This window comes from Crocodylus siamensis, chromosome 10, assembly GCF_052110815.1.
Source record: "Crocodylus siamensis isolate JL-2025a chromosome 10, ASM5211081v1, whole genome shotgun sequence".
Taxonomy (NCBI): domain Eukaryota; kingdom Metazoa; phylum Chordata; order Crocodylia; family Crocodylidae; genus Crocodylus; species Crocodylus siamensis.
Window position 1 is genome coordinate 73,377,557 of NC_143404.1, and position 14,255 is coordinate 73,391,811.

Below are 14,255 nucleotides of genomic sequence, written 5' to 3' on the forward strand. Positions count from 1 at the left end.
AAAGATGAGATAGTGTATTTAAAACATGAAAAGTCACAATGATAGATGAAGAATCTACTTAATTGGCCTTCATTGCACATGTAAATGTATAATTAAGAAACCAGGTAACTCCTGTTTGCAGAGTATGGAATTTATTTCTAGGCTAGGAACAGACATCACATTTGTCTCTAAGTAAGTTATGGCTGTCTTTGTCCCAGAACAGAAATGTTCCACGACTGGCGTGTATACACACCGCCCTTTTAATCCGGATTAGTGACCCGCTAAACACGCAGCTGCATTTCTGTCATGTATTCAATTATGGGATGCTGAGATAACCGTTCAGATGTATTTTGCGATGTCCTGGGATAAATTATTAGTGCTTCTTATCCCAAGAACCTTTTTCAGAATTTATCCCAGGATAATGGATACAGATGTCTGAAAGATGGTACTTTGTCCGGGATAAAATAGTTTATCCCGAGATAAATGTGATGTCTGTCGCAGCCTAGTGGAAATAGGTTGGTATAATAGTTCACAGCAAGCATGAGCTTTTTTGCACTTTTCTTCAAGTTTACACAGAAACAAGCTGACGGTCACTCCCCATCTTACAATCACTTAGCTACATTTATGGTCTCAAAGGCTTTGATGTCTGAAAATTTGTCACAGGAGAAATTAATGAGCAGCTGCTTAGTTCCACTCTTGGTGGGGATGATTTCAAACTGCACCGCAGATCTCTCATTGGGCTTCAGCGACGGCACACTTAAAAACAGGAACCAAAGGAGAAAAATCAGTTGAGGACATCCTCGTGCTTGACTTTTGAGTTTCCCCAACAGCTGCCCCCAAACTCCAGTGTTTCATTCAGTTCTGTGGAGGACTTCTGAGGGCCCCAATGAATTTAGATGTCCAGCTCTGACTAGGGTGTTGGGCACCTAACTCCCTTTGGCTCGTGTGGCAATCCCCGTGATAGCTACGCCTAGCGGCAGTGATGCAGAGGGATCTAGCTAAACAGTCTGAGAGTGACCTGAGTTTTATTTGGAATTAGGGGTGTAAAGGTGCATGTATTAGTGACACAAGATAAATAACCAGAGCCCTGAGACTTGGTAATAATCAGCTACCCTAAAATAGAATAATTTGGGGGGAATAAGAGAGTTCAAATACTTGAATGCTAGGAAACGATAATGGATGTTTCAAGTGTTTTAAACCACAAAGCTTTGAAAATCCTGGAAATTCATATTTTTGGTTCTCCTAGAGCCGTGCTATATTACATACATCTGATTTCCCTGAGGGTAGAGTTGTGTGAGATGCACTGAACGTGGCTTTTATGTTTTCTGAGGAGGGGGTGCAAGTATGGGACGCACTGTTCTGAGACACCTGAAGTCACGTGCTAACATTTTAGTTGCATGTTGGTGTTAAACTAACATAGGTGCACCAACCTTAGAAATTCTAGAAGGCCTTTACATTTGCCAAGTGGAACACTGAGCATAGCTTTGTCCATGTATTTAAGTACAGACCTGCAAATTTACCCATTTGTGTTTGTAAAAACAGCATCCCCCGACCACAGTGATCCAAATGGAAAAGAGGAGCAAGCTGTAGCAGCTATTCTCTTCCAGCTTGTTGCCTCTCTCATTCACCATCTTAGTAACAGCTGCATTGTGCCCCCTGCTGAAGAGGGATGCAGCTCCTTTACTGTGTTTGTCTCCCCTTAGCGGGATGATACTTGAATTTGAAATGCAGAGTGGAAGAATCAGTGTCCTAGTTACTTCTGTTTAGGGAAATGGCTATCCCTGTTGTTTTTAAAAAGGTGTTTTATCCCAGTATTCACTGCTTTCTTCCTTTCCTAACCTGTTTCGGTGGAGTTCAAAGTAATTCCCTCTCTAAAATGACATTGACTTGCAATTAAAAGCCAATACTGGGACTTCTTAAAAAAGTATTAGTAGATCCAACTTTGCTTAGGAGAAAGAAAATAGGGCCTGCTATTTAAAAATCCATCTTCTTTTTCTTTCAGCAGTTTTTCGTATGCAGGTCACTGCTGGTGGAATTTTGTGCCTGTGATAGTTATGCAAAGGCTATTTGAGGGTGTATTTTCAGGAGGCTGGCCGCCTGAATTTGTGCCTAAGCAATTTGAGCTTCTTTTTGCTCACATAGTGGGAATCAAGGTATCAAGTGGAAATGTACCGCACCTCTACTTGCCTCGGAGCTGGATGCCGGTTACAAGGGCCTTCGGATGTGCATCTGCAGCTCATTTTATAACGGCAGAAAAAGCCCAGGTTTCAGGCGTAGCTATTTGGGACAGAGACTGCTGCTTACTCAGAACAATGGGGACCAATCTCCTGAGAATTTAGGTCCTGTGGACAGGTTCATCCCTGGTGATGAGGAGCAGTCCCACCGCATTTACCTCACCGTGGTTGTTTAGATTTCTGCCTATGTAGGTGCTATTCGGGGAGGCGCGAGCCTGAGTCCCGTTGTGTGCATCCTTAGTATCAGCAAGAAGCTGCTGCTTGTACTTACTTTATCTTGAGGCTTCCTTTCAGCAGATCATTGCCTTCTGCCCGCAGCATGCAGTCTTTCACCTCCTCATTAATGGGATTGATAAACATCACTTCCACATCCACAGCCTCATTCACCTTCACCTCCCCCAGCACCTGTGCAGAGCAAGCACCGGCAGGGTCAGGTTCTGAATTCTTCCCCCTTTCCAGGCACTACCTAAACTGATCTCTTCACACGCTTTCACACTATGCCCGGGGTGAGTGGGACATCTGAACTTGCATGTAAAAACCTTCCCCCTCCCCCAGCACTGAAGTGGATCACAGAGTCTTTGCAGGGCAGCACTGAAATCATCTCTCTCTCTCTAGGCTGCAAAGGAGCTGGTCCTTACCTTCATGTCAATGGGAGGATTAGTCATGGTGAGCTCTCTTTGTACCAGTACTTCAGTCCCGCTTTGTACCTGGCATAAGGCTGTGATTTGGATCATGTTGTCTGTAGTTAAGCGCTGCTGATACTCAGCATATGTTATCTTAATGGGAAGCTGTTTCTCTGAAAGGAGAAAACATTAAAAGGAGAGGTGGGATTCACTTGTAAAAGCCTCACAAAGGTCAGCCGACTAACGTGCGTATTTTCCTGTTGCCCTGTGTCTGCCCTCTCTTGCTGCCCCGCTTCCTGCAGAGTGCCTTTCTGCAGGGGCAGAGCTTGGTCTCTTCCCCTCGCCACCATCCATTGTGTTACCTGCCCTCTCTCCTGTTTGTAGCTGCCTCTGGAAAGGAGGCAGGTAGCCTGGTGCTTGCTGTTTCCTCACAATGACTACCTGTTAGTTGTCATGGAAGAGCCCTGACTGTAAAATCACAGGCACGGAAGAGCCCTGTTATAAAATCAAAGGATGAGGAGGCAAAGACCTCAAGGGTCAGCTAGTTCAGCCTCTGCAAAGGTGTGCTGTTCATAAGCCATTTCAGCTAAATGCCTGTCCAGCTCCTCTGCAAGTAGCTCCAGTGAAGGAGATTCCACAGCTTCCCTAGAGAGCTGCTTGCCTTGTCCTGCTGCTCTTACAGCTCAGCAGTCCTGTCCAGTCTGAATTCCTTATGATGCACGTTGCCACACCTCCAGGCAGCTTTGCATTTTCTAAATTTCCCCTCCCTCCATTCTTCAGCAAAAATCTGTTTTTACAGAATCTTCCTTCCTTACTTATAACTGAAATGTTCATATTGTTCTTGTTGCAGCTATGGTTGAACTAGGGCATTTCAGCTATTTTGTTCCTCAGTAACCAAGTTCAATTCCAATGAGCGCATGGATCAGATTTCTTTCTTCTGTGCTGCTACTGCTTCCCATGATAGCAATGGATCTGTAAAAGCCCCAACACCTCTTTGGCTGGCAGTAGGAAGCTTTCTTTTTTGCTTGCTTTACCTTAAGCTGGTTTCCACTTATTCTGCATAATCTTGTTCCCCTACCACATTCTTCTCATTTCTGGTACAGTTCTTCCATGTCTGTGTTGTACTCAAGTAAGTCAAATTGAGAGATGTTTAGGTTTTTTTTGTTTCTGGTTTTCAGGAAAAAAAAATGAACCTACTTTGTGTCTTAGGAACCCCTGTCTTCCTCTCACACTCTAGTTTAAGATCCCATCCCATTTCACATTTGCTAGTAGTTTTTTATTTTTTTAATTGCTCCAGATCTGTCACCTTGAAAATTAATTTCCCTTTAAATTTGTTGTAAAAGTTGGAATACTCATTTATACAAAAAGTACCTTCATTAGCCGCAAGAGTGACTGACAGGGTATCCTTCCAGATTTCACGAATTGGCTTTCTAGTGTACACGATGGCCCACGCTGTTATATTTGCCTTTACATTCCTAGCAACGGAGGTCAAGTTGCTGAGAATCAAAATTAGGTTGACATCTTTGCCAACCTCTAAGGGGCCGTCAACCTTGAACTTTCCTGAGATATTGGGCTTCGGTATGATTTCCAGCAGTCTTGCTGATGTGCCCCTCAACTCAGCATCCGGAACCATCTTTTCATGAGCCTTCTTAAATATTTCCCTTTCTTTCTGGGAGCCTGTTAAAGAGTGAACCGTGAAAATAAAAATCAGCAATTGAAAAGCATTTCCATTCAACTAACTCTGAGGCTTCGCCAGCAGAGTTGTAGAGTGCCTGCATCTATGCCCCCGGCGGGAACAGAGCCACTGTTTGCAGCCACTTTTAACATATTGGGTGGACAACAGAAATGAATTCTTCTTAGAGCTGCTGCCCCTAAACACTCTGCAAAGTCCACAGTTTCTCAGCCTTTCCTCTTTCACTTCTCAACTTTGGAGACTGGTCAACGTAAATTCTAACAGGCTAAACTTTATTCTGTAACACACAGGAAGCCGTTCAGCTGAGGGTTAGTTGCTCAAGCTCTACATTAACAGAAGAGCTTGAATTATCTTCCTTTTCACCCTCTGGACATACGGTTTTTGGCTGCAGGTTTTGCGCGCGCTGTTGTTTGCATTTGTAAATCCAGTTGCCGTCGTTTACGTTCTGTATTTTGCCGATCTGGAAGTGTGAACCTACAGATTGGTTTCCCTTCTTGTGTAACTAACTGTCGCATATTCTTGGGTTTCAAAATGGTGCCTTGTATCTGATAATGGGACTACAGAGTGATTGTACAACATCTCGACCAGTGGCTATTAACATGCACAGGCTGAGACGATGCATGTTTTAAACAACGTAATTAGGGCCCACATTACCTGAGTGGGTAACCATATTACCTTGTGCCAGGGTAACATACCATGAATTGTATGTCAGAATAGTTTATCTTTCCCCCTCCCCCTTTTCTTAGGATTGCAGAAATTATACGTATAAAGTCTGCCCAGGCAGTTTATAGTACTTGTAAAGTAACCCTCCACAGACTCTTACCAAAATGGTTCTGCCAGTTTTAGAATGTTACCAGCAAGAAACAAGATTTTTCTTTACCTTCTTCGTATTTATAGTTGTTGGTGACATCCACACGGGCATAACTGCCCACTGCCTTGGTGCTGATAAACTGGCCAATGGTCTTGGTGTCTGTGTGGAGTGGGATATTTTTCCCAGTTTTGTAATTGTAAGACCAGGCAATGCGGTCGGCATTCACCTCTGCGAATATGAAAGGCGCATCGTACTTCAGATCCACATCTCCCTCCTTGATGGCGGTGACTGAGGCAGGGCCACACTGATATATGTCTGGAGCACCGAGAAAAACAGTTAGAACTGTTTGGACTAAGCGCCCAGTATGTGATAGGCAAGATACGTTACCTGCGACCTGTCGAGGACAGTCCTGCCGTCCCAGGACAGTTCCTCTCCTATACAGCCCCTGGGCCAATCTAATCAGCAGCACGTCCTTTGTATTCATTTTGATAAAATGATAATTCATTTTACGAGGCCCTTGATTTTTTGATACCTGCAGGTTTCTGTGTGGGAAACATCAGACTTGCTGGGGGAATATGTTGTGGAAGTCCTTTTTTGTTTTTTGGCACCCAGGAGTAACCTGAGGCTTTACAAATTGGGCAGAGGATACAGCTTCTCTTGCCCTTGCACAGAAAGGCTGTGTTTGGCATGGCTGAATTTCTCGTTCCCCTCCCCTGCCAGCCCCAAATCTGACTAGCTGCCCTCTCTTCAGTCATTTCCTAGAGTTGAAATCCCTCTACCTTCACTCGTTTCCTGGGGGGTTGCATCCAAGACTTGCCATCCACCATAGGAGGAGCCTAAGTCACTGCGGGTGAACCAGCCTTCGTTCCAAACATGGAAATTCCTATAGAGGAGAATAAAGAGGGTGAACAACAAGCATGTGCCAGGTGTGCAGAGGTTTGGGATGATCGCTAGCTCGGTTGACTCTTACACTTCTGCGAGCCCAGGTCTTGTCCCTAGTGTGGGATGTTGGAAGCTTTATATAACCTTTGTGGCTTTCTGATCCAGAGGCCAGCCAGGGGCATTTTGGGCCAGGGCACAACATAAATCGGGCAGAAGCTGAGTGGATTTGAATCAGGTCAGAGGTGCGTAAGCTTTTTAAAATGTCTGATGAAGTAAGGTGCCTTCTGCCTGACTTTGGCTTAACATGGCTGACTACTTGTCTCATGACAGGAAACAGCCTCAGAGCTGCTCTAAGTTATGCCCAGCTGCTTACAGCGCCACGTTGATGTGACAAAGATTGATGGAGTATAGCAGTGCACTTGCCGTGTCTGTTTGCCAAGGTGAGACTCGGCACTAGATGTCATCAACAATTATAAATAGGAGGAAGGTAAAGAACATCTTCTGTTTCGGGTTGGTAAGCTGCTGGGCTGACCAAGCTTCCTGGCTATGTTTGCTGCTGACAATCTTACCCCAAACTTTCACCTGCATTTTTGCACTTTCCGTTTTGTTATGGCCATAATTCTGTGTACTTTTACCACTAATGATCTTTCTGCAGGGGCCCTGCTGAAAGTCTGTGCCTTAGCATGAAACAAATCAAGTCTCACTGTGTGATATTCCCAAGGAGATTCCCCAGGTTTTCTGTGAGCTCTGGTCCTGTACCTGTAGCGTCTTTCTGGTCTGGCCACTGTCATAATCCACTGTTAGAACTGACTCTAAGTGCTAAATCAGGTATATGTAAATGGGGTGGTGTTTAGTTCCCAGTCAGCAAAAATTGTTCTACTCATTGGAGAAAGACAATACATTGGAAAATGGTGCAATTGTAGCTGGTCCTTTCTATCATTTTAATAGCTTGTTGTTCCTTCATGGTCTCTGTATTGCTTGTGTGCAACGTTAACTGTAAATTAACACAGTGTTTACCACTGGAATCTGCACTCTTTTGCTGAAGTTTGTATCTATCTATAGGCCATTGTAATGCCCTTCTTATGTGTTTGCAAGTCTGATTGATGTCAGTGTTTCATATTGGTGATACTTACCAGACACTATCTAGTCCTTTCTTCACAGGATTTCCATCAGAGTCATAATATTCATCCACAATCAGGTTTTCATCTACATCGTGGGCAGAGTTGAAGTTTGAAATTGCACGAGAGGGGATTCCCAGACACCTGAGCACTAAAGAAACCCCATAATTAATTAATGAATTAATTACAAACAGTATTTGAGAGAGAGAGTTTTTAGACGGCTGTTTTCAGCTAGTTGTTCTGGACAGTAATCTTGGCCATGCCAATCTACCAGTTTCTTTGAATCACTCTTGGGTAGGTGTTTAGCATTTTCCTTAATGGACCTGTGCAATCAGTATCTCTGTGTTAAATTAAACATACCTGTGGCCAACACTGCTGCAAACACCCAGCACTGTCCATATTTAACAGGTCTATAACCAGACTGCTTCCAGTTCACCAGGATTGCAACACTTCCACTCCAGCTGTTTGGGCTTTTTCCACCAGAATAATCTCCGCTCCAGTTTCCCATCAGCACCCCATTATCATCAAGGCTGTTGACCTGGGAAAATTCACATTTAATTAATGCATAAAAGAGATCAAGAGTTTACAACAGATGACAAAGGAAGGCAGAGGACAACTGCCTCGAGTAACATTTCGGTGAACCAGCAGTGCTGCCTCGCACAGTTGACCTGCCAGGAAGAAGACAGTTTACTTTATTTTCAGGGAAGAGGGCACCTCAAGTAGCTTCTTTCAGTCCCTTGGCACCTCTCGCTTGAAACAGTGGTAGCACCGGGCAAGGAAGTCCAAGCACCTGTATGGAGGGAAATGTCTTTCCAGGAGGGAACACAGTTGTTATAAGTGAAGGTCTGAGCAGTGGCATTTGCAATCTCCATAACAATTCCTGGAGTTTTAAAAATGTACTGTAAAGGCCTACAAAAAAGAGCAGTGTATTTTAGCTAGAGGTTGTTCTTTTTTTCACTGAAACTACTAGAAAGAAATTCTTTGCGGATGCAAAACCTATCATATTCCTGTCTCCGGCCTGGATTGCATCCTTCCTGTGCTGGGATTCCTCTGTTTTAAGTAGATTTAGTACTAGTGAAAGGAGTGGCAGTGCTGAAGTATGAATTGCTCTAGGACAGAAGTGGTGCAGCTGGAGAGCGCAAGCATCACGGGGAGGATTGAGGTGGGGGCACAGAGTAGGGCACCAAAATTGTCACTCCTTGTGCTACTGGTTTAACATTTAGATTTCACAGCAGTAATTGCCTCAAAGACCAGCGACCCAACAAAGCTGGGAAGTCCAGGTCAGGACAGTGGCTTGCTGAGCATTTCTCTGGCTCGTTGCTGTGGTTTCTGAGTCCCTCTCTCAGCAGGTTTTCCGCACAAGGAAATATTTGCATCCTTATCTAAAAAAACCCAAAAAACCTGTTTCTACAGGAACTGTTAGTGGTTTGGACGGTTGCAACATTTCCAGTGCTGAAAGAACTAACCTATTTCTTACCATGGCAGTGAGAACGCGCCCCACATACTTGGGATCATTCCTGCGAGAGACATCCGTAGCTGCGTCCCTGCGGTATCCCAGGCTTCGGTCCAGTATGGAGAGGCAGATATCCAGAATGTCTTTCTGAAACTATGTTTAAAAATACCTCAATATACAAGCAATGCAAGTGGTTCTATACAAGCAATGCAAGTGGTTCTTCCACGTCAGTATTCAGGGTGCAAGTGAATAGCATTTGAAAAGAAGGGTTCTAGCTCAGTGAACAGTTACGGGCTTGAGACAGGGCTTAGTGGGTGAAAATCTAGGGCCTGTGACTTACAGAGGCACAGTTTAGATATCACTGTAAGGAAGTGAAATTGGGGTCAGGGCCGTGGGGCCCTCTTACCCCAGCTGGAGGTCGGTATTGATAACTGGTTGCTTCTCTTCCTCCATAATGTGGGGCAGGACACAAGGCCTGATACCTGCTCCTCCAATGCATCAGCAGAGCTGCAGAGGAGCATGCCTTTTGGCTGCCAGTGTCTCAAAGACACCCTTAGAGGCTGCAGCACATTATGGGCTGCCAGAAGGATGAACGGGAAGGAGCGGGCAAGCGCCGATCCAGCTTGTGAGAAGACATGGGGCTAGAACACCAGCATTCCCACACCACGGGTACCTGGCCATAGTTCCATCCGAAACTGTGAATATAGGATACACTGCCCACAAAGAGGACCCCAAACTCTTCCAGCACGTATTCGTTGCGCTCAGCGGCATCGGGCATGAACACCTCATCCTCTGAAAATCAAAATTGCAGGTCATGTAAAACCCCTGGGATGGAGCCATGGTGCCCACCGTGCCCCAAGCTGTAAGAGCTGCTGTGAACACCCACCCGTGTCTGTTCCCATTATTTCAGGAGTGGGTGGGGGAGCAGGAGGCATACACATGGCCTGGTCTGTTCTGCATGGAGTAGGCTTCAGCCCAAATTGCATTTGCTTTTTTGGTGGCTTTATCACATTGCTGGCTCATGGGGAGTCTGTGATCCAGATCCTCCTTAGCAGTGCTGCCTTGCCTATGATCCATTCTGTATTTGTGCAATAGGCTGTTCTTCCTTAGTGTAGCACCTTCTGTTTGTCTTTGAGCTTTGTTCTGTTACTTATTGCCCGTTCTCCAATTTGTCAATGAATTCTGCTCCTATTCTCCCAAGTGTCTGCAAGCCCTCCCAGTTCTGTCATGTGCACACTTGCTCAGGAAACTCTCTATTCCTGCATCCAAATCATTAATGACAATGTTAAACACCCCTGGACCCAAAACAGACCCATATGGAAAGAGACCTTCTGCCATTCTGGCATTGATATATACATAGTTCAGTTGCTGTAGGAAAAAGGTCTCATGTGGGCAGCTGTGTGGTAATAAAATAGGTAAATAAGCTATTTCAAGGACAGCCTGAATTGTTTGTACCTTTACACCAAGGGTTGAAGAGCAGAACAAACATGCCAATATCCAGAGTGGAGGAGCGGCCACCTAAGTAAACCTTTACACTCAGCCTGTAACGCCCGATGGGAGCAGTAGCAGGACTGGAAATACTGATGCTCGCAGAACCGGAACTGGTGGACTGCAGGACTGCACTCCAGGTGTCCTTGCTTGCTGTTTTAGAGATGTCAAATTCAGCCTGTGTCTTAGCTTGCAATGAAGGTCTCGGCCCTTTCAAAGAGGACAAAGAACAGGGGATTTATCCTGAGCTCTCAAGTCAGCCTGCAGTGTCCACTAGACGAAGCAGAGATAATGGCTGGGAGGCAAGGAGTAGGCAGCGTAACCTGGGCCAAAGGAGGAGTGGGCATTGGGCAGCGAGAGAGGACATTGCCAAGGCGTAAGGGCGTGAAGGAGCACTCCCTCGTGGGGGTGACAGAGATGGCGACATTACCTGTTCTTGCAATGAAGGTTAAACCCTGGTCAGACTTCCATTCTCCGCTGAAGGTCAGGGTGATAGTGAAGGCTTGTCCTCTTCTCACAACCAGTTCTTTGCCAGGATATTTGTCAGTGTGGTGAGCACTCCCATTTTCATTACGCTGCCAGTTGATCTCTCTGAGTGTCAGCGCTGTGAAAAAGAGGAGAGAGCTGAGGACAAAGCTGTGGCCTTCAGGGTGCAATGGAGTCTCCCCACACAGAGGAAAGGCTCTCAGGCCTCTTATCTGGGGCAAGGTGTTGTTTCTGCACAGGAGCTGTAAGAGGAAATTTTGGTGGGGGTGGTTCTCTCTGTTCGGTCACTGTCACACATGAGCCGGGTGTTCATTCTGTGAGCAGTTTATGCTGCTTTGGGTGGGGTCTCAGAAAATGAAGTCCACAGTATCTAGTGAAAACTAAACAGCAGGAGTGCGCGGGAGCTGGGCTAGTGGGAACTTGGACGAGAATCCAAGAGGAAAAAGAAAATGTTGGTGTTGACATTTGCGAGTATGTGAAGGAAGAACCCAGCAGAATCCACCTGGCTGCTGCTTTTGGTCAAAATATAACCCCCATGGTTACACTGTGGGGCTGCCAGAGCAAAAGATATACAAGGGGACACTCGGGAGAATCCTCTGGGTCTCTGAGCAGCAAGAAGAGGGCTCAAGAAAAACCTATCGTATTGAACCATGAAATGTTCCCATGAGATGGCTGGTCTCTCTCCTTCCCATGTTGCATGTTTCCTGGAGTGACTAAACGCTGCCTTCACAGAGCAACATCTGCCCAGAGCGTGTGGAGGCGCTGGCCTCAGCTTTAGGATTCTTGGTGGATGGTGGGGGGCGGCGGGCGGCAATCACATCATTACAGGGAGGAAACAGTTTGCTGTGGTGAGGAGTAAGTCTTGGCTGTGGCAAGGCAAAAGGGAGTGTTTTGAGGTATTTTCCAAGAAATGGAAATTCTAGCATTCCTCTCCCTAAAAGAAAAAGTTTTGGCAGGTCTGGGAAATTGGAAATGTAGTAAAAAAGCTGTGCCGAGGAATAAACTGTACATATCTGGCCTAAGACTCTGAAAATCATCTTATCCTAGGAGAGTCATGCTGTGGGCACTGAGGAAGGGCCAGCTTACTGGATGAATTTAGGCCTTAGAAGTAGAAGTGAAAGTGCAAATTGCCAGAGAGTTTTCAAGACCGTCTAAGCACCTGTCTGTAACGTTAGCCAAATATTTTGGCCCTGACTGTTGAGACATCCCAGTGGCATGTTATGGTAAAAGGAATGAAAAGAATAGAAGATTTACCTGCTAGAAAACTGGGTTGATGACTACTGAGATTTGTGCAGCTCCGTGCAACATTTTCAGTGTGTATCTTTGCATATACCTGATCAATTTGCATAAGCCCATAAACTGCATTTTAACTTCCTGCATCCTCCTTGCCCTGCCTGTAGGTTGTAGCTTTGTTGACCTTTCCCTTGGCACCACACCAAGCTGGATGTGTACACGTCCATGGGGCCTGATGGGATGCGCCCAAGGGAGTTGGCAGATGTGATTGCAGGGCCATTGGCCATCACCTTTGAAAACTCATGGCAATCAGGAGAGGTCCCAGATCAGTGGAAAAGGGCAAACATAGTGCCCATATTTAAGAAAGGAAAAAAGGATGATCCAGGGAACTATGGATCAGTTGGCCTCACCTCAATCCTGGGAAAAATCACGGAGCAGATCCTCAAGGAATCCATTTCTAAGCACTTGGAGGAGAAGAAGGTGATTAGGAACAGTCAGCATGGATTCACCAGGTGCAAGTCATGCTGGGCCAACCTGATGCCTTCTGTGACGAGGTGACAGGATCTGTGGATGCTGGGAGACCAGCGGATGGGGTGTACCTTGATTTTTAGCAAGACTTTTGCTACAGTCACCCACAACATTCTTGCAGGCAAGCTAAGGAAGTGTGGGCTGAATGAATGGACTGTAAGGTGGATAGAAAACTGACCAGAGCATTGGGCTCAGAGGGTAGTAATCAATGGCTAGTTGGCAGCCGGTATCAAGCGCAGTGCCCCAGGGGTAGGTCTTGAGGCCAGTTTTGTTCAATGTCTTTGTCGACGACCTGGATGATGGCACAGAGCGCACTCGTGCCAAGTCTGCAGATGACACCAAGCTGGGGGGAGTAATAGGCTGGAGGGGAGGGCAAGGATTCACAGTGACCTAGATGAATTGGAGGATTGGGCCAAAAGGAATCTCCTGAGGTTCAACAGGGACAAGTGCAAAGTCCTGCACCGAGGACGGAACAGTCCCACGCACCGGGACAGGCTGGGGCTGGCTGGCTGAGCAGCAGCTCTGCAGAAAAGGGCCTGGGAGTGACAGTGGGCAATAAACTGAACAGGAGCCAGCAGTGTGTCCTTGTTGCCAAGAAGGCTGATGGCATCCTGGGCTGCATTGGAGGAGCGCTGCCAGCAGATTGACGGCAGTTATTCTTCCCCTCTATTCAGCACGGGGGAGGTCGCATCTGGAGTCCTGTGTCCAGCTGTGGGCCCCCCACTACAGGAAGGATGTGGACAAATGGGAGACAATCCAGCAGAGGGTGACAAAAATGGTGAGGGGGCTGGGGGACATGGCTTCTGAGCAAAGACAGGGGGAACTGGGCTGATTTAGTCTGGAGAAGAGAAGACTGAGAGGAGACTTAATAGCAGCCTTCATCTACTTGAAGGGGGGTTCAAAAGATGATGGAGGTAGACTGTTCTCAGTGTGGGCAGTGGACACAGAACAAGGAGCAACGGGCTCAAGTTGCAGCAAGGGAACTTTAGGTTAGATATTACAAAAAATCTTCTCCCTAGGAGGGTAGTAAAACATTGGAGCAGGTTACTCAGAGAGGTGGTGGAAGATCCATCCTTGGCAGGGTTTCAAAACCTGGCTAGACAAAGCCTTGGCTGGGATGGTCTAGTTGGGGCTGGTCCTGCTTTGAGCAGGGGTTGGACTTGATGACCTCCCTGAGGTTCCTCCCAACCCTAACTTTCTGTGATTCTATGCACTGCCCTCGGCCTGTGTAGTGTTGCCTCTAGTGCTTTCTCGGCCCCTCCTCCAAGGCTCTGCAGGTGCCTCTTTTTTGGACAGTAGCTCCCAGGGCAGAAACTGTGGTTTGTGCCCTGTAGAGCTGTGCATGTGTGAGGAGTTGAGAAGCAATTATGCGTCTAGCTACCGCAGAGGACTTGCTCACCTTGGCCCATGTCTGATCACCTTGGCCTGCAGAAGTGGCTCCTGGGCTCCCTCTCTGGATGTCCTGGGCTTCCTGGTAGGGGACGGTGGGTGTCTTTGGCTTGATTTAAAAACCTACTTGTGAGGTTTGCTGTTGGCATTATATCCTTTGTGGGCTGGAGCATGACTTGCCCCTCCTTCCCCTTTCCCTGCCCCCTTACCCCCTGTCCTGCTTGTGGAAACTGTGAAATGTTCCTTTTCCCTTCCTGATCACATTTCCTGGACTGGGGGAAGGGAGACCAGTGAGCAGGAGGGAGGGGGCTGCCTGGGTAACAGGAAGACCAGTCAGA

At 46.6% G+C, this 14,255-nt stretch overlaps 1 protein-coding gene across 1 annotated transcript; it reads right to left on the reverse strand.

Moving 5' to 3' along the window:
- On the reverse strand, nt 1-14,024 carry LOC149856953 (protein-glutamine gamma-glutamyltransferase E-like). The gene is made up of 13 exons (XM_090064576.1): nt 13,928-14,024; nt 10,712-10,885; nt 10,249-10,491; nt 9,467-9,585; nt 8,818-8,946; nt 7,701-7,878; nt 7,356-7,491; nt 6,120-6,223; nt 5,410-5,655; nt 4,208-4,513; nt 2,852-3,009; nt 2,485-2,618; nt 1-735 (listed from the first exon to the last, which is right to left on the reverse strand). Exons 1-13 carry the CDS (start codon nt 13,935-13,937, stop codon nt 588-590), a joined length of 2,085 nt encoding a protein of 694 aa, XP_089920702.1. The 5' UTR covers nt 13,938-14,024; the 3' UTR covers nt 1-587.
- Between the last annotated feature and the right edge of the window lie 231 nt (nt 14,025-14,255).